Source organism: Oncorhynchus mykiss, chromosome 31, assembly GCF_013265735.2.
Source record: "Oncorhynchus mykiss isolate Arlee chromosome 31, USDA_OmykA_1.1, whole genome shotgun sequence".
In the NCBI taxonomy this organism is placed as follows: domain Eukaryota; kingdom Metazoa; phylum Chordata; class Actinopteri; order Salmoniformes; family Salmonidae; genus Oncorhynchus; species Oncorhynchus mykiss.
The window spans coordinates 17,156,302-17,176,766 of NC_050571.1; the positions used below are offsets into that span (position 1 = coordinate 17,156,302).

The following is a 20,465-nucleotide window of genomic DNA, read 5'->3' on the forward strand; positions in this document are numbered from 1 at the left end:
TATTAACCAGAGCTTGAAACCCTAGACCTATTCTATTGTTTATTTTTAGTTGAATTCTGGGTTGAATTGAAACAATAGCTGTTGATGACTTTTCAAAGGCTATATAGGACTAAATATTATTATTGATATTACTTATAGGAGTATGGTTATACTTCATTTGCTCTGTTAAACCTATCCGTTAGAATGACTTCGATAGCAACAGTCAAATATGTAGTTATTAAGAGCTCTCTCAAGAATACATTTCTCATAATAGCACGTTGTTAGTCAGTGACAAATATCAAAGCTGGGCTTCGTTAAAACTCTGGATGGGAGACCAAATGGATAGCTGTGTAGACCAACTCTGCAGTAGGTGCTGCTGCCTAGTCTATTGTTTTTTTTAAACAGATAGTGGACATAACATTGAAGATCAGACATTGTTTCAAATTAAACATATTTTATACACGGTTTATCTATGTGCAAAATTGGTTACCACGATTACATAATTCTGTGGTTGAAAATTCCCCCTCAAAACAACAGTTGATTACTTTTTGCAAATCCAATGTATTTTCCATAGAAATAAGAATGAATAGAAAGGGCGTCTCCATTCAAGTCAATGATGGCATAATGGGTGTACCCATGCCAGGACGTAAAAACAGGAAGTGTACCTTTCAATCTGTGCTGTGATTTGTTGAGTCAACTCAATTGATATTACAAAAAATACATTCCATGAGCCACATTAGTTAGCATCATTTGAATGAACATTCTACATTACCATGGCAATCCAGCATCAGTTGATAGAACATTCCAAAATACCATGGCAATTATTGCATCACAATACCAGGCAGCCATTGCGAGTGTAAACATGGATTAACCAGTTAATTAATTGCCAGGGTTAGAGGTTCCAAGCCTGTTCTCTTCACTCTTATTTCTATGGTATTTTCCAAATATACTGAACAAAAAATATAAACGCAACATGTAAAGTATTCGTCCCATGTTTCATGAACTGAAATAAAAGATCCCAGAAAGTTTCCATACCCACAAAAAGATTCTCTCTCAAATGTTGTGGACAAATTTGTTTACATCCTTGTTAGTGAGTATTTCTAATTTTCCAAGATGTTCTATCCACCTGACAGGTGGTGGCATATCAAGAAGCTGATTAAACAGCACAATCAATACAGAGGTGCACCTTGTGCTGGGGACAATAAAAGGCCACTATAAAATGTGCTGTTTTATCACAACACAATGCCACAGATGTCAAGTGCTGAGCGAGCGCACAATTGGCATGCTGACTGCAGGAATGTCCACCAGAGCTGAATGTCTCTAACATAAGCCGTCTCCAACATTGTTTTAGAGAATATGTCAGTACAACCGTGTTTACACAGATCATGTATAACCACATCAGCCCAGGACCTCCACATACTGCTTCTTCACCAGACCTTCGGGATCATGTGGGGTCGGAATTGTTGCATGTCGCGTTTATATTTTTGTTCAGTATAGATTCCACGTTACAACACATTGACAAATTATATTGAAAAAATGTTGATTCTACCAATCAGTTTGTGGACACTGGGATCATGATTCCTTGAAGGATATTTTGCAGTTGGCTACATCCTATACACAAAACAACAGGGCCCCAAGTCAGTCACTAGTACTTTGGTACGACTGCAGTTGTAAAACAGATTCAGTCCTCCAGGGCTGCAGTGTCTGCTGTTTACCAGTGGCAAATATCAATGAGAATCATATGATGTCTGGATATCTAGTGTACTGGCTTTAAATACAATCAGACTTAAGTTAGTTAAACTGTACACAACTATGGTACACAATGATCAATCAGAAATGGCCTGGAGAGGAGAATACCCGAGGACTGCAGCCCTGCATCAAGTCTCTCTTTAAACCTCCAGCCCTATGGCCTGTTGGCAATCTATTGTCCTACTGCCTTTTGACTCTGGTTATTTCTTCATCTTCATGTCTGCTTCAATAGCACAGCGGCGCCCTCTGGTGCCCCCATCCTGCAGGGAAGAGAGGTTAAAAGGTGAAGGTCAGTTTGACACCAGGTTGAAAACCCAGTGATGGCTTGTGGTTGGCCCGTAGAAAAACACAAAGACGATCTCTGACCAGAGGAAATGAAGAAAAGAAAGATGAAAGGATGGAAAAAACTAAAAGAAAGAAAAGCGATGGAGCAGACGAGACGATCACAGACGTTGAAGACAAAACCACTGGATACATAACACACAACCAGGATGGATCCATTTAAGAACCAAATACCGAAGGTAAAAAATATAGTGACGGTGACGGATGTGTGTGTTAATATAAGAGGTGAGTGTATGCTTTTTGAGTGTTTGACTACAGGGGTAGTTGGTGTGAGTGGCGAACTGTTTTATGCGCTTCTGAATATGAGATTAGTGTTTTGGGTGTGTGACAGACAGAGAAACAGAGCGTGCGCTTGACTTGACCTGGTGAGTTCTGACCTTTGACCTGAATACTTACAAAGAGAGAGAGAAGGAAAGCGGGAGAGGCCATTGGGACACTGTCCTGTAGGAGGACAAACAGTTAGTGAGAAAAGAGAGAACACACACACACACACACACACACCTCTCCAAACACACCCAGAGTAAACAACAAACAACATTGTACAAACAGAAGAACAGACAGTAAGAGACATCCGTTCAGACAGTCAAGTGAAACACAGTACACAGAGACGGACGGCAGACACAGAGAGGGGGAGAGGGACGGCAGACAAGACAGCCGTAATGGAGAGGTGGAGACGGACAGCCGTAATGGAGAGGGACAGCCGTAATGGAGACAAGACAGCCGTAATGGAGAGGTGGAGACAAGACAGCCGTAATGGAGAGGTGGAGACAAGACAGCCGTAATGGAGAGGTGGAGACAAGACAGCCGTAATGGAGAGGTGGAGACAAGACAGCCGTAATGGAGAGGTGGAGACAAGACAGCCGTAATGGAGAGGTGGAGACAAGACAGCCGTAATGGAGAGGTGGAGACAAGACAGCCGTAATGGAGAGGTGGAGACGGACAGCCGTAATGGAGAGGGACAGCCGTAATGGAGAGGGACAGCCGTAATGGAGAGGGACAGCCGTAATGGAGAGGGACATTGGTAATGGAGAGGGGAGAGGGACATTGGTAATGGAGAGGGGAGAGGGACAGCCGTAATGGAGAGGGGAGAGGGACATCGGTAATGGAGAGGGGAGAGGGACATCGGTAATGGAGAGGGGAGAGGGACAGCGGTAATGGAGAGGGGAGAGGGACAGCCGTAATGGAGAGGGGAGAGGGACAGCCGTAATGGAGAGGGGAGAGGGACAGCCGTAATGGAGAGGGACAGCCGTAATGGAGACAAGACAGCCGTAATGGAGAGGTGGAGACAAGACAGCCGTAATGGAGAGGTGGAGACAAGACAGCCGTAATGGAGAGGTGGAGACAAGACAGCCGTAATGGAGAGGTGGAGACAAGACAGCCGTAATGGAGAGGTGGAGACAAGACAGCCGTAATGGAGAGGTGGAGACGGACAGCCGTAATGGAGAGGGACAGCCGTAATGGAGAGGGACATCCGTAATGGAGAGGGACATCGGTAATGGAGAGGGACATCGGTAATGGAGAGGGGAGAGGGACAGCCGTAATGGAGAGGGGAGAGGGACATCGGTAATGGAGAGGGGAGAGGGACATCGGTAATGGAGAGGGGAGAGGGACATCGGTAATGGAGAGGGGAGAGGGACAGCCGTAATGGAGAGGGGAGAGGGACAGCCGTAATGGAGAGGTACAGCCGTAATGGAGACAAGACAGCCGTAATGGAGACAAGACAGCCGTAATGGAGAGGTGGAGACAAGACAGCCGTAATGGAGAGGTGGAGACAAGACAGCCGTAATGGAGAGGTGGAGACAAGACAGCCGTAATGGAGAGGTGGAGACAAGACAGCCGTAATGGAGAGGTGGAGACAAGACAGCCGTAATGGAGACAAGACAGCCGTAATGGAGAGGTGGAGACAAGACAGCCGTAATGGAGAGGTGGAGACAAGACAGCCGTAATGGAGAGGTGGAGACAAGACAGCCGTAATGGAGAGGTGGAGACAAGACAGCCGTAATGGAGAGGTGGAGACAAGACAGCCGTAATGGAGAGGTGGAGACAAGACAGCCGTAATGGAGAGGTGGAGACAAGACAGCCGTAATGGAGAGGTGGAGACAAGACAGCCGTAATGGAGAGGTGGAGACAAGACAGCCGTAATGGAGAGGTGGAGACGAGACAGCCGTAATGGAGAGGTGGAGACGAGACAGCCGTAATGGAGAGGGACAGCCGTAATGGAGAGGTGGAGACGGACAGCCGTAATGGAGAGGGACAGCCGTAATGGAGAGGGACAGCCGTAATGGAGAGGGACATCGGTAATGGAGAGGGACATCGGTAATGGAGAGGGACATCGGTAATGGAGAGGGGAGAGGGACAGCCGTAATGGAAAGGGGAGAGGGACATCGGTAATGGAGAGGGGAGAGGGACATCGGTAATGGAGAGGGGAGAGGGACATCGGTAATGGAGAGGGGAGAGGGACAGCCGTAATGGAGAGGTGGAGACGGACAGCCGTAATGGAGAGGGACAGCCGTAATGGAGAGGGACATCCGTAATGGAGAGGGACATCGGTAATGGAGAGGGACATCGGTAATGGAGAGGGGAGAGGGACAGCCGTAATGGAGAGGGGAGAGGGACATCGGTAATGGAGAGGGGAGAGGGACATCGGTAATGGAGAGGGGAGAGGGACATCGGTAATGGAGAGGGGAGAGGGACAGCCGTAATGGAGAGGGGAGAGGGACAGCCGTAATGGAGAGGGACAGCCGTAATGGAGAGGGACAGCCGTAATGGAGACAAGACAGCCGTAATGGAGAGGTGGAGACAAGACAGCCGTAATGGAGAGGAGAGAGGGACAGCCGTAATGGAGAGGGGAGAGGGACATCGGTAATGGAGAGGGGAGAGGGACATCGGTAATGGAGAGGGGAGACAAGACAGCCGTAATGGAGAGGGGAGACAAGACAGCCGTAATGGAGAGGAGAGAGGGACAGCCGTAATGGAGAGGGACAGCCGTAATGGAGAGGGACAGCCGTAATGGAGAGGGACAGCCGTAATGGAGAGGGACAGCCGTAATGGAGAGGGACAGCCGTAATGGAGAGGGACAGCCGTAATGGAGAGGGACAGCCGTAATGGAGAGGGACAGCCGTAATGGAGAGGGACAGCCGTAATGGAGAGGGACAGCCGTAATGGAGAGGGACAGCCGTAATGGAGAGGGACAGCCGTAATGGAGAGGGACAGCCGTAATGGAGAGGGGAGAGGGACAGCCGTAATGGAGAGGGGAGAGGGACAGCCGTAATGGAGAGGGGAGAAAGACAGCCGTAATGGAGAGGGGAGAGGAACATCGGTAATGGAGAGGGGAGAGGGACATCCGTAATGGAGAGGGGAGAGGGACATCGGTAATGGAGAGGGACATCGGTAATGGAGAGGGGAGAGGGACATCGGTAATGGAGAGGGGAGAGGGACATCGGTAATGGAGAGGTGAGAGGGACATCGGTAATGGAGAGGGGAGACAAGACAGCCGTAATGGAGAGGGACAGCCGTAATAGAGAGGGGAGAGGGACAGCCGTAATGGAGAGGGACAGCCGTAATGGAGAGGGACAGCCGTAATGGAGAGGGACAGCCGTAATGGAGAGGGACAGCCGTAATGGAGAGGGGAGAAGGACAGCCGTAATGGAGAGGGGAGAGGGACAGCCGTAATGGAGAGGGGAGAGGGACAGCCGTAATGGAGAGGGGAGAGGGACAGCCGTAATGGAGAGGGGAGAGGGACATCGGTAATGGAGAGGGACATCGGTAATGGAGAGGGGAGAGGGACATCGGTAATGGAGAGGGGAGAGGGACATCGGTAATGGAGAGGTGAGAGGGACATCGGTAATGGAGAGGGGAGACAAGACAGCCGTAATGGAGAGGGACAGCCGTAATAGAGAGGGGAGAGGGACAGCCGTAATGGAGAGGGACAGCCGTAATGGAGAGGGACAGCCGTAATGGAGAGGGACAGCCGTAATGGAGAGGGACAGCCGTAATGGAGAGGGGAGAAGGACAGCCGTAATGGAGAGGGGAGAGGGACAGCCGTAATGGAGAGGGGAGAGGGACAGCCGTAATGGAGAGGGGAGAGGGACAGCCGTAATGGAGAGGGGAGAGGGACAGCCGTAATGGAGAGGGGAGAGGGACATCGGTAATGGAGAGGGGAGAGGGACAGCGGTAATGGAGAGGGGAGAGGGACAGCCGTAATGGAGAGGGGAGAGGGACAGCGGTAATGGAGAGGGGAGAGGGACAGCGGTAATGGAGAGGGGAGAGGGACATCGGTAATGGAGAGGGGAGAGGGACATCGGTAATGGAGAGGGGAGAGGGACATCGGTAATGGAGAGGGACATCGGTAATGGAGAGGGACATCGGTAATGGAGAGGGACATCGGTAATGGAGAGGGGAGAGGGACATCCGTAATGGAGAGGGGAGAGGGACATCCGTAATGGAGAGGGGAGAGGGACATCCGTAATGGAGAGGGGAGAGGGACATCCGTAATGGAGAGGGGAGAGGGACATCCGTAATGGAGAGGGGAGAGGGACATCCGTAATGGAGAGGGGAGAGGGACATCCGTAATGGAGAGGGGAGAGGGACATCCGTAATGGAGAGGGGAGAGGGACATCGGTAATGGAGAGGGGAGAGGGACATCGGTAATGGAGAGGGGCAGCCGTAATGGAGAGGGGAGAGGGACAGCCGTAATGGAGAGGGGAGAGGGACAGCCGTAATGGAGAGGGGAGAGGGACAGCCGTAATGGAGAGGGGAGAGGGACAGCCGTAATGGAGAGGGGAGAGGGACAGCCGTAATGGAGAGGGGAGAGGGACAGCCGTAATGGAGAGGGGAGAGGGACAGCCGTAATGGAGAGGGGAGAGGGACATCGGTAATGGAGAGGGGAGAGGGACAGCCGTAATGGAGAGGGACAGCCGTAATGGAGAGGGGAGACGAGACAGCCGTAATGGAGAGGGACATCGGTAATGGAGAGGGACATCGGTAATGGAGAGGGGAGAGAAGACAGCCGTAATGGAGAGGGATATCGGTAATGGAGAGGGACAGCCGTAATGGAGAGGGACAGCCGTAATGGAGAGGGGAGACGAGACAGCCGTAATGGAGAGGGGAGACGAGACGGCAGTAATGGAGAGGGGAGAGGGACAGCCGTAATGGAGAGGGGAGAGGGACATCGGTAATGGAGAGGGGAGAGGGACATCGGTAATGGAGAGGGGAGAGGGACATCGGTAATGGAGAGGGGAGAGGGACATCGGTAATGGAGAGGGGAGAGGGACATGGGTAATGGAGAGGGGAGAGGGACATGGGTAATGGAGAGGGGAGAGGGACATGGGTAATGGAGAGGGGAGAGGGACATGGGTAATGGAGAGGGGAGAGGGACATGGGTAATGGAGAGGGGAGAGGGACATGGGTAATGGAGAGGGGAGAGGGACATGGGTAATGGAGAGGGGAGAGGGACATGGGTAATGGAGAGGGGAGAGGGACATCGGTAATGGAGAGGGGAGAGGGACATCGGTAATGGAGAGGGGAGACAAGACAGCCGTAATGGAGAGGGGAGAGGGACAGCCGTAATGGAGAGGGACAGCCGTAATGGAGAGGGGAGAGGGACAGCCGTAATGGAGAGGGACAGCCGTAATGGAGAGGGACAGCCGTAATGGAGAGGGACAGCCGTAATGGAGAGGGACAGCCGTAATGGAGAGGGACAGCCGTAATGGAGAGGGACAGCCGTAATGGAGAGGGACAGCCGTAATGGAGAGGGACAGCCGTAATGGAGAGGGACAGCCGTAATGGAGAGGGACAGCCGTAATGGAGAGGGGAGAGGGACAGCCGTAATGGAGAGGGGAGAGGGACAGCCGTAATGGAGAGGGGAGAGGGACAGCCGTAATGGAGAGGGGAGAGGGACAGCCGTAATGGAGAGGGGGAGACATGACAGCCGTAATGGAGAGGGGAGACAAGACAGCCGTAATGGAGAGGGGAAGACAAGACAGCCGTAATGGAGAGGGGAAGACAAGACAGCCGTAATGGAGAGGTGGAGACAAGACAGCCGTAATGGAGAGGTGGAGACAAGACAGCCGTAATGGAGAGGTGGAGACAAGACAGCCGTAATGGAGAGGGGAAGACAAGACAGCCGTAATGGAGAGGTGGAAGACAAGACAGCCGTAATGGAGAGGTGGAAGACAAGACAGCCGTAATGGAGAGGTGGAAGACAAGACAGCCGTAATGGAGAGGGGGAGACAAGACAGCCGTAATGGAGAGGGGGAGACAAGACAGCCGTAATGGAGAGGGGGAGACAAGACAGCCGTAATGGAGAGGGGGAGACAAGACAGCCGTAATGGAGAGGGGAGACAAGACAGCCGTAATGGAGAGGGGAGACAAGACAGCCGTAATGGAGAGGGGAGACAAGACAGCCGTAATGGAGAGGGGAGACAAGACAGCCGTAATGGAGAGGGGAGGCAAGACAGCCGTAATGGAGAGGGGAGACAAGACAGCCGTAATGGAGAGGGGAGACAAGACAGCCGTAATGGAGAGGGGAGACAAGACAGCCGTAATGGAGAGGGGAGGCGGACAGCAGTAATGGAGAGGTGGAGACAAGACAGCAGTAATGGAGAGGTGGAGACAAGACAGCCGTAATGGAGAGGGGAGGCGGACAGCAGTAATGGAGAGGTGGAGACAGCAGTAATGGAGGGTGGAGACAGCAGTAATGGAGGGTGGAGACAGCAGTAATGGAGGGTGGAGACAGCAGTAATGGAGGGTGGAGACAGCAGTAATGGAGGGTGGAGACAGCAGTAATGGAGGGTGGAGACAGCAGTAATGGAGGGTGGAGACAGCAGTAATGGAGGGTGGAGACAGCAGTAATGGAGAGGGGAGACAGCAGTAATGGAGAGGGGAGACAGCAGTAATGGAGGGTGGAGACAGCAGTAATGGAGGGTGGAGACAGCAGTAATGGAGAGGTGGAGACAGGACAGCAGTAATGGAGAGGTGGAGACAGGACAGCAGTAATGGAGAGGTGGAGACAAGACAGCAGTAATGGAGAGGTGGAGACAAGACAGCAGTAATGGAGAGGGGAGACAAGACAGCCGTAATGGAGAGGGGAGACAAGACAGCCGTAATGGAGAGGGGAGGCGGACAGCAGTAATGGAGAGGTGGAGACAAGACAGCAGTAATGGAGAGGTGGAGACAAGACAGCCGTAATGGAGAGGGGAGGCGGACAGCAGTAATGGAGAGGTGGAGACGGACAGCAGTAATGGAGGGTGGAGACAGCAGTAATGGAGGGTGGAGACAGCAGTAATGGAGGGTGGAGACAGCAGTAATGGAGGGTGGAGACAGCAGTAATGGAGGGTGGAGACAGCAGTAATGGAGGGTGGAGACAGCAGTAATGGAGGGTGGAGACAGCAGTAATGGAGGGTGGAGACAGCAGTAATGGAGGGTGGAGACAGCAGTAATGGAGGGTGGAGACAGCAGTAATGGAGGGTGGAGACAGCAGTAATGGAGGGTGGAGACAGCAGTAATGGAGAGGGGAGACAGCAGTAATGGAGAGGGGAGACAGCAGTAATGGAGGGTGGAGACAGCAGTAATGGAGAGGGGAGACAGCAGTAATGGAGAGGGGAGACAGCAGTAATGGAGAGGGGAGACAGCAGTAATGGAGAGGGGAGACAGCAGTAATGGAGAGGGGAGACAGCAGTAATGGAGAGGGGAGACAGCAGTAATGGAGAGGGGAGACAGCAGTAATGGAGGGTGGAGACAGCAGTAATGGAGGGTGGAGACAGCAGTAATGGAGAGGGGAGACAAGACAGCCGTAATGGAGAGGGGAGACAAGACAGCCGTAATGGAGAGGGGAGGCGGACAGCAGTAATGGAGAGGTGGAGACAAGACAGCAGTAATGGAGAGGTGGAGACAAGACAGCCGTAATGGAGAGGGGAGGCGGACAGCAGTAATGGAGAGGTGGAGACGGACAGCAGTAATGGAGGGTGGAGACAGCAGTAATGGAGGGTGGAGACAGCAGTAATGGAGGGTGGAGACAGCAGTAATGGAGGGTGGAGACAGCAGTAATGGAGGGTGGAGACAGCAGTAATGGAGGGTGGAGACAGCAGTAATGGAGGGTGGAGACAGCAGTAATGGAGGGTGGAGACAGCAGTAATGGAGGGTGGAGACAGCAGTAATGGAGAGGGGAGACAGCAGTAATGGAGAGGGGAGACAGCAGTAATGGAGGGTGGAGACAGCAGTAATGGAGAGGGGAGACAGCAGTAATGGAGAGGGGAGACAGCAGTAATGGAGAGGGGAGACAGCAGTAATGGAGAGGGGAGACAGCAGTAATGGAGAGGGGAGACAGCAGTAATGGAGGGTGGAGACAGCAGTAATGGAGGGTGGAGACAGCAGTAATGGAGAGGTGGAGACAGGACAGCAGTAATGGAGAGGTGGAGACAAGACAGCAGTAATGGAGAGGTGGAGACAGGACAGCAGTAATGGAGAGGGGAGGCGGACAGCAGTAATGGAGAGGTGGAGACAGGACAGCAGTAATGGAGAGGTGGAGACAGGACAGCAGTAATGGAGAGGGGAGGCGAACAGCAGTAATGGAGAGGTGGAGACAGCAGTAATGGAGAGGTGGAGACAGGACAGCAGTAATGGAGAGGGGAGGCGGACAGCAGTAATGGAGAGGTGGAGACAGCAGTAATGGAGAGGTGGAGACAGCAGTAATGGAGAGGGGAGGCGGACAGCAGTAATGGAGAGGTGGAGACAGGACAGCAGTAATGGAGAGGTGGAGACAGGACAGCAGTAATGGAGAGGTGGAGACAGGACAGCAGTAATGGAGAGGTGGAGACAGGACAGCAGTAATGGAGAGGTGGAGACAGGACAGCAGTAATGGAGAGGTGGAGACAGCAGTAATGGAGAGGTGGAGACAGCAGTAATGGAGAGGTGGAGACAGGACAGCAGTAATGGAGAGGTGGAGACAGCAGTAATGGAGAGGTGGAGACAGCAGTAATGGAGAGGTGGAGACAGCAGTAATGGAGAGGTGGAGACAGCAGTAATGGAGAGGGGAGGCGGACAGCAGTAATGGAGAGGTGGAGACAGCAGTAATGGAGAGGTGGAGACAGCAGTAATGGAGAGGGGAGGCGGACAGCAGTAATGGAGAGGTGGAGACAGCAGTAATGGAGAGGTGGAGACAGCAGTAATGGAGAGGTGGAGACAGACAGCAGTAATGGAGAGGTGGAGACAGACAGCAGTAATGGAGAGGTGGAGACAGCAGTAATGGAGAGGGGAGGCGGACAGCAGTAATGGAGAGGGGAGGCGGACAGCAGTAATGGAGAGGGGAGGCGGACAGCAGTAATGGAGGGTGGAGACAGCAGTAATGGAGAGGTGGAGACAGGACAGCAGTAATGGAGAGGTGGAGACAGGACAGCAGTAATGGAGAGGTGGAGACAGGACAGCAGTAATGGAGAGGTGGAGACAGGACAGCAGTAATGGAGAGGGGAGGCGGACAGCAGTAATGGAGAGGGGAGGCGGACAGCAGTAATGGAGAGGGGAGGCGGACAGCAGTAATGGAGAGGAGAGGTGGAGACAGCAGTAATGGAGAGGTGGAGACAGCAGTAATGGAGGGTGGAGACAGCAGTAATGGAGAGGTGGAGACAGGACAGCAGTAATGGAGAGGTGGAGACAGGACATCAGTAATGGAGAGGGGAGGCGGACAGCAGTAATGGAGAGGGGAGGCGGACAGCAGTAATGGAGAGGGGAGGCGGACAGCAGTAATGGAGAGGGGAGGCGGACAGCAGTAATGGAGAGGTGGAGACAGGACAGCAGTAATGGAGAGGTGGAGACAGGACAGCAGTAATGGAGAGGTGGAGACAGGACAGCAGTAATGGAGAGGTGGAGACAGGACAGCAGTAATGGAGAGGGGAGGCGGACAGCAGTAATGGAGAGGTGGAGACAGCAGTAATGGAGAGGTGGAGACAGGACAGAAGTAATGGAGAGGTGGAGACAGGACAGCAGTAATGGAGAGGGGAGGCGGACAGCAGTAATGGAGAGGTGGAGACAGCAGTAATGGAGAGGTGGAGACAAGACAGCAGTAATGGAGAGGTGGAGACAGCAGTAATGGAGAGGTGGAGACAGCAGTAATGGAGAGGTGAGGCGGACAGCAGTAATGGAGAGGTGGAGACAGCAGTAATGGAGAGGTGGAGACAGCAGTAATGGAGAGGTGGAGACAGCAGTAATGGAGAGGGGAGGCGGACAGCAGTAATGGAGAGGTGGAGACAAGACAGCCGTAATGGAGAGGGGAGGCGGACAGCAGTAATGGAGAGGTGGAGACAGGACAGCAGTAATGGAGAGGTGGAGACAGGACAGCAGTAATGGAGAGGTGGAGACAGGACAGCAGTAATGGAGAGGTGGAGACAGCAGTAATGGAGAGGGGAGGCGGACAGCAGTAATGGAGAGGTGGAGACAGCAGTAATGGAGAGGTGGAGACAGCAGTAATGGAGAGGTGGAGACAGGACAGCAGTAATGGAGAGGGGAGACGGGAGCATGGAGCCTGTCTACAGATGAAGTGTAATGGCAGGGGGGTTAGGAGAGAGGCAAGATACGATTATTGGGGCATGAGATGGGTACAGTCTGTCCTGCATCAATTGTACATGTCTTGGCTCCTTGGTGTTGTTGCTGGACTCGGAGGTATGTGTGTGTGTTTGTGTACAGGTAACTGCCAAAATAAAGGAAACACATAAGTGTCTGTAACTCTATTAGACGGATGAGACACCATTCTTCCACCAGAAATGCCATAATTTGGTGTTTTGTTGATGGTGGTGAAAAACGCTCTTAGGCGACACTCCAGAATCTCCCATACGTGTTCAGTTGGGTTGATATCTGATATCTGGTGACTGAGACGGCCATGGCATATGGTTTACATCTCATCAAACCATTCAGTAACCACTCGTGCCCTGTGGATGGGGGCATTGTAATCCTATGGGGCCATAGCCATGGTAGCCAAAATAATGGCATGCCCAGCATGACCCTAAGCATGATAGGATGTTAATTGCTTAATTAACTCAGGAACCACACCTGTGTGGAAGCACCTGCTTTTAATATACTTTGCATCCCTCATTCACGCAAGTGTTTCTATAATTGTGGCAGTTACCTGTATGTGTGTATCTAGTCTTACCTTCTCCACGGACTCCCCTGGCTTGCGACCCCCCTCGCGGCCTCTGAGGCTCTTGGTGGAGATGGAGGACTCGGAGGTCTGCATGATGAGCTGAGTGGCCAGGAACTGCTGCACATGTTCTAGAACATCTCTCTGCATCTCCAGGGCCATGTGGAACACGTCGTGGTCAGAGCTGTTGTACATCACCGCGTTCTGGAACATCAGCATGATGTCACGCTGGAACTCTGCTGTCGTACGGATCTGACCCGCCTCGATACTCTTCTTGATGGCCGACAGATCCATGGGTCTGGAGGGGAAGGGAGGGAAAGGGTGTGTGTGTATGTTTTAGGGGGTAAGGTGAGCATGTACTTACATTGTTTAATAAATAGATTTTATTTTCACATGCAAACAAACCGTTTACTGTTATAGAACTCTCACCTGTGTACAATGCTGTGGTAACCAGGGGCGATGTCTTCAGACACAGACTGAAGGAACACACTGGCGTACCTGACACAGGTAACAACAATTGATCTGTCAAATTCTACAGTAGCTCAGACATGTTAAGTGATTGGCTGTTATTGGGGAAATGGCTAAGAGCTGACCTGTGATTGGCCGCTGCTCTCCACACCAGCATGATGGCTTTCTTCCAGATCTTCTGAGCCTGAACGGCCTCCTGATCCTCCCCACATATTGAACTGAGAGAGATGGAGGGAGACGGTGAAGGGTGAGTGAGTGATAGAGGGGGAGAGAGGTCATAAAGCATTCTTTAGTGTCATTCAGTGCTTTATTCAGGCTTGTGATAGAATGATCAGGTTAAGAGTTGCCATGGACACAATGACCAGGGTTAGACACTTACAACTGGGAAGAGGCGGGGCTGCTGGCTAGCGAATCAGCTGTGGTGTAGCGTTGGGAGGAGGGGCCATAGCCATCCTCGCTCTCACTGGCTGCCGGTTCTACTTCTGATAGGTAGGGCCCCTCCCCCTCTCCACATTCCTTCATCTCCATTCCTTCATCAGGATCCCCGTCACTCGCTCCATCCTCATCCTTCACTTCCTACACAAAGATACACAAGGAGAGATGATAATTCAACTGCACTTGGTAGAGGTGTGTGAGTGTGTGCTGCGTTTCTGAAAATAGGACAATTACCTTGGACTCTTTCCCTGATCCAGAGCTGTCTTCTGAGTCTAGGCAGGGTGTGTTTAGTTCTGGCTGGGTCCACTCCTCATTTTCAGTCTTCACAGCTGTGCTCAGGGCTCCTTCCTCCCCCAGAACTCCCTCCTCTGTGACCTCGCTTCCTGCCAGGCCATCATCAGCGACAACAGAAGGGACCACATTTGTCTGCACTGTTTCTTGTCCCTCACAGTCCTTCCCCTCTTCGGCTTCCCCCCTTCCACTCTCTGTCTGTGGCTCCAGGCTCCCAGGGTTAGCTACAGCCGCAGCCTGAAGCCCATGTGTGGGGTCAGACTGAACCATAGGACCAGGCTCTGAGGTCTTCAAGTCCTGGGCCTCCCATGGGCCTGAGAGGGAGTGGCCAGCAGAAACAGCCTCCTCACAGAGAGAGAGAGCAGCCTCCACTGCTGCAGCATCTAGAGCCTCCACAGAGTCATCCACCTGAGAAATACAGACACAGAAAGACAGAGACACAGAGAGGACTGTGATGAGTGTGCACAAAAAAAAGGTTGCTTACTACAGAGATATCTATGTCAAAAGCTGTATCCCACCCTCTCAAAGTCCCCCGCCCCCCACACACACCATGTACCTTCTCCTCTATGATGGAGATGATATCTCCCACGGTCTCCAGGTCCAGCTCATCCCCCATGTAGGAACCAGGTACATGGTCCTCCTCCACCTTCACCACCTCTGAGCCTGCCTCTTTGACTGAACACACACAGACAGAGACAAAGAAACCCACACACACGTGTCACCACCAACGGTACACTGGTCTCACTGATTAGAAATCAGATGAGGGTTCCTCTTTATATACTAGATATTCCTTCCCTTTTCTAGAGGGAAGATAGAGACAGGTGAGTTTAGAGAGACACACTGACAGACGAGGGACAGTATTAACCTGTGTTGGGTGTGGCAGGGCTGGGCAGTGGGGATGTGGGGGGCACTGTTTCCATTGGACACACCAAAGTACATCTAATAAAGGACAGATGCACTTTGCTTCTAACACATTAAAAGCACAGAAGCACATACAGCACTAATACTTAGCATCCTAACTAGAGGTCGACCGATTAATCGGAATGGCCGATTAATTAGAGCCGATTTCAAGTTTTCATAACAATCGGAAATCTGTATTTTTGGACACCGATTTGGCCGATTTTTTAAAATATTTTTTTTACACCTTTATTTAATCTTTATTTAACTAGGCAAGTCAGTTAAGAACACATTCTTATTTTCAATGACGGCCTAGAAACGGTGGGTTAACTGCCTCGTTCAGGGGCCGAACGACAGATTTTCTGCTTGTCAGCTCAGGGAATTCAATCTTGCTGTTAACCAATCTTGCAACCTTACAGTTAACTACACATATTACTAGTTTATCTAGCGTGTCCTGCGTTGCAGCAGGGTAGCCTAGTGGTTAGAGTGTTGGACTAGTAACCGAAAGGTTGCAAGTTCAAATCCCTGAGCTGACAAGGTCTGTCGTTCTGCCCTCGAACAGGCAGTTAACCCACTGTTCCTAGGCCGTCATTGAAAATAAGAATTTGTTCTTAACTGACTTGTCTAGTTAAATAAAGGTAAAATAAAAAACGATAATCGATGCGGTGCGTATCGTTGCTCCAATGTGTACTTAAACATCAATGCTTTTCTTAAAATCAATACACACAAGTATATATTTTTTAAACCTGTCTATTTAGCTAAAAGAAATCCAGGTTAGAAGGCAATATTAAACAGGTGAAACTGTGTCACTTCTCTTGCGTTCATTGCACGCAGAGTCAGGGTATATGCAACAGTTTGGGCCACCTAATTTGCCAGAATTTTACGTAATTATGACATAACATTGAAGGTTGTGCAATGTAACAGGAATATTTAGACTTATGTATGCCACCCGTTAGATAAAATAACAGAACGGTTCCGTATTTCACTGAAAGAATAAACGTCTTGTTTTCGAGATGATAGTTTCCGGATTCGATAATATTAATGATTTAAGGCTGGTATTTCTGTGTTATTATGTTATAACTAAGTTTAGGATTTGATAGAGCAGTCTGACTGAGCGATGGTAGGCACCAGCAGGCTTGTAAGCATGCATTCAATGACTTCAAGCCTATCAACTCCCGAGATTAGGCTGGTGTAACAGATGTGAAATGGCTAGCTAGTTAGCGGGGTGCACGCTAATAGTTTTTCAAGCGTCACTCGCTCTGAGACTTGTAGTGGTTGTTCCCCTTGCTCTGCAAGGGCCGCGGCTTTGTGGAGCGATGGGTAACGCTGCTTCGATGGTGGCTGTTGTCGTTGTGTTCCTGGTTCGAGCCCAGGGAGCAGCGAGGAGAGGGACGGAAGCTATACTGTTACACTGGCAATACTAAAGTGCCTATAAGAACATCCAATAGTCAAAGGTTAATGAAATACAAATGGTATAGAGAGAAATAGTCCTATAATTCCTATATTAACTACAACCTAAAAACCTCTTACCTTGGAATATTGAATTCTCATGTTAAAAGGAACCACCAGCTTTCATATGTTCTCATGTTCTGAGCAAGGAACTTAAACGTTAGCTTTATTGCACTTTTACTTTCTTCTTCAACACTTTGTTTTTGCATTATTTAAACCAAATTGAACATGTTTCATTATTTATTTGAGGCTAAATTGATTTTATTGATGTATTATATTATGTATTATATTATATAAAAATATGTGTTCATTCAGTATTGTCATTATTACAAATACATTTATAAAAAATAAAAATAAAAAATAAAAATCAGCTGATTAATCGCTATCTGCTTTTTTTGATACTCCAACAATCGGTATCGGTATTGAAAAATCATAATCGGTCGACCTCTAATCCTAACACACATCAAGCCAAACACATAACAACCAGCCTGCCAGCAAGAGCGGTTACTCCACGGTTGCCATAGTTACCTGCGCTGGCGACCTCAAAGTCTGCTGTGATAGTGGGGGTTGTAGTAGGAACTCCTCCGTTAGCCAGTCCTGCAGCAGCAGCATCCGCCTCCACTACCTGACAACATCACGTCATCAACACACAATATCCCCAATTCCCTGTTCTCTAAAAACATCTACATCACCTGTTTTTACTGAGCAGCTTGGTAGGATGCACAACAGCATATTACTCCCTAGAATAGACAGGAATTTCCCCAACAACAGTAGCTTGTGAAGTCAAACTTAACCTGAACCCTCTCCCTTAAACAGATCCACACAATATAATCCAATATAATCCAAATACTTTCATCCCTTATTTCAACTTCCTTTTGTAGTGTATTTCTCACCAGTATGGGGCTAGCAGAGATCAGGCTTCCTTTCTTCAGTAGCTCTGAGAGGAGAGGGGAGGGAGGCGGCGTGGACTTCTGACTGAGGAGCCTCTTCTGTGGGGAGTCGTCTACCAGAGACCCCAGGCTTCCCTCCTTAGGCCCCGCTATTGGAGCATCCGACGACGGTAGGAACACTGCTCCCCCCTGGGACTACGTGGACAGAGAGGGAAAAAAAAAAACATTAATTGACCATTCCTCAATGACAACAAGAGACAAGTAACAACCAGCTAGAAGAGACACTCAAAACAGTACAAAACAAATTCTCTAATGTTTATACCAAGTGTTTTATGCACACAATGTTATGCTGACCAGGACTAAGACCCTTCCCTTACCAAATTGGCACCAAGGGTCTCCTCTGCCTGGGGCATGGCTGTATCTATTGGGGGTGTGGGGGTGTCTGTCTGTGCCCCCTCCATGCCCGTGGGACTGGCACCCAGAGGGGAGCGTATAGTGACACTGGACACCCGCTTGGGCGTGTTCTTAACCGCTTGGCGAGCTGAGACCGAAGAGAAGAAGGGTTATTATTACTGGTAGTTCTTGAGCCTAATAATTGTTCAAATCAGTGGTGTCCAAAATGTTTATTATTATTATTAGTCCAAAGCTTACCCTGATAGGATGTCTCTGTGGCCTTCCTCTTAAGATCTGCCTCATCCTCATCCTGCTTATTTTTCCTGCCAAACCATTTTAACCATGAAAAACAATCTTCACTGCTAAATCCGGTACAGAAAGTACACTATGAATTACAACGTAGTGTTTACATCAAATAAAAAGAAAGGCATAATGTTAGACAGACAGGCATGCAGACACAAACCAAGAGACAGACAGACCAGTTTCTTACTGTGTTATGTCTGTCCACAGCTCCTCTAGCCGTGAGTCCAGATGTCCTGTCTGGATCAGATCCACCTCCTTCTTCAACTTTCTGTCAAAACAGGAAGTACAGGGCCAAAGGTCAAGCATGGTAAATAGAGTGTATGGAGCATGTCTGTCATCTAATGGCTTTGAACAGGGATACATATTGGCTATGTATTGATAGTGAAGGTTCCACTGTGTATGTGTGTGTGAGACTACATTTGTATGTGTGTGAGAGCAGGAGTGCCTGTGTGTATTGACCTGTATTTGTCCTGCGTGTCTCTCAGTAGTTTTTTCAGCTCCTCTATCCTCTCGGCGGTGAGTCTCCGTACGATCACATCCTCGATGGTCTCCACCACCTCACCCTTCTCTCCACGCTTACGCCTGAAACAGCGCCATACATCAGACACATGAACAGCTCTGACGACAGCTGAAGTGCTGCCTCCGCAACAGAATACTCCAATAAAGCAGATAAAATGTGTGTTTGTGTACTAACTTTGGAGCCTCTGTGGTCTCCAGCAGCTCAGAATACTGAGAGGCACAGTGCTGTGGGGGTCAGAATCACAGAAAGCTGGTTAGATATATAGTAGCTGACCTTTCAACCTTGATCATCATGAAAGAGATTAATTGTTTTGTGTCACAGTGAGTCTGACTATGAAATGGGGACAAACTTGTTGTCTGTCTCATACCTTCTGGGAGAACCAGTCTGGAGGGCGGCCTGGCTCTGAGAAAGGCTTGATGGCTCTGCTGACTGACACCCTGAAAAGCAGACAAAATGGTAGGAGGACAATCAAGCACACAAATTACCATGTAGAAGAACAACATGTAGATGCAGTCAGCGACAGACTGAAACAATTAGTGTGTTTGTTTACCAGTTTTGGTCTCCGCTCCTCATAACAGAGGAAGCTAGGCATAGTTTCTCCCTCAATGACCACGGCTCCGTCGGGCCAACGGACAGCCTCTTGTGTTCTACATAAAAACAGATAAAGCAAGTATGACGCTTGGAATAGGTAGGCTAGCAATAGAAAGAAAGAGAGATGTCACAGGGGGAACCAAAATTAGGTCAGAGCTCAAATATAGGCTAGATAATTAACTGGCTAAACACCGGCTACACAGCCAGCAAGCTACAATATTGCTGTTAGCTCAAAACCGTATTTGCATTATCTAGAAAAGCATAATGTCACCAATGAGCTAGGTAGGTAATTGAACACAATAATTGCTTTGGTTGTTTATCATATTCGGCTAGTAAGGTGCGTGCTCTGTAGCTAGGAACACCTATTGTTATCAAGCTAGCTAACATTAGCTAGTGGCGCGCGCCTGGCAAACTAACAAACCCCAGGCAGGGCTAGCTAGACGAAAATAATGTAGAAAGCTAGTTACGAAAATATTGTACTTTACATTTGAAATGTATGTATACGTTGTAGCTACACTTGCAAGCTAACAAATAATACTCACTCCCGACTCCACTCGCCATTTCTTTGTGGACAGGGCCTCGCCACTAAACTTCCGCCGGAATCATTTCAATGTAGCACAGATGTGGAGAATGACATCACAATAACTCACGTACCGCTTGTAGGGGGATTAACTCAAATGGTAGAGCGCTCGTTTAGCATGCGAGAGGTAGCGGGATCAATGCCCGCATTGTTTCCTTATTTTTTATTGAATGTGATATAATTAGCTTCTGAAGTAGTTTGATCAATTCCATTTCTTTCGGTGTTATACTTTTAGAAACGGATGTTGCTGCAGCTGTATTCTCAGATACACTGTATTATTAATATCAAATATGTTGATAATATTATTATCAACATAGCTCTATATATAACTTACACTGAAAATTCCATTCGTCATCATCTCTACATGAATGGAGGATTAGTTCAAATTGTAAGACGCTTGCTTACCATGAGCGGTAGTGGGTCAATGCCTGCTTCCTTCAAATCTTTACT

At 49.7% G+C, this 20,465-nt stretch overlaps 1 protein-coding gene across 4 annotated transcripts; it reads right to left on the bottom strand.

Moving 5' to 3' along the window:
* Positions 1 to 26: 26 nt before the first annotated feature.
* On the bottom strand, positions 27 to 20,439 carry LOC110504690 (bromodomain-containing protein 8). Of its 4 annotated transcripts, none has more exons than XM_036969835.1 (19): positions 20,421 to 20,439; positions 19,395 to 19,491; positions 19,212 to 19,281; positions 19,019 to 19,068; positions 18,784 to 18,906; positions 18,512 to 18,592; positions 18,280 to 18,344; positions 18,006 to 18,169; positions 17,632 to 17,823; positions 17,267 to 17,363; positions 15,258 to 15,302; positions 14,949 to 15,067; positions 14,336 to 14,800; positions 14,046 to 14,242; positions 13,792 to 13,884; positions 13,628 to 13,696; positions 13,211 to 13,496; positions 2,467 to 2,511; positions 27 to 1,988 (listed from the first exon to the last, which is right to left on the bottom strand). In XM_036969835.1, exons 2-19 carry the CDS (start codon positions 19,415 to 19,417, stop codon positions 1,929 to 1,931), a joined length of 2,244 nt encoding a protein of 747 aa, XP_036825730.1. In that variant the 5' UTR covers positions 19,418 to 19,491; positions 20,421 to 20,439; the 3' UTR covers positions 27 to 1,928. The 4 variants fall into 4 exon arrangements, with proteins under 4 accessions (XP_036825730.1, XP_036825728.1, XP_021439134.2 ...); XM_036969833.1 differs by lacking the exon at positions 20,421 to 20,439 and adding an exon at positions 19,978 to 20,108; XM_021583459.2 differs by lacking the exons at positions 15,258 to 15,302; positions 20,421 to 20,439 and adding an exon at positions 19,978 to 20,108.
* Positions 20,440 to 20,465: the final 26 nt, after the last annotated feature.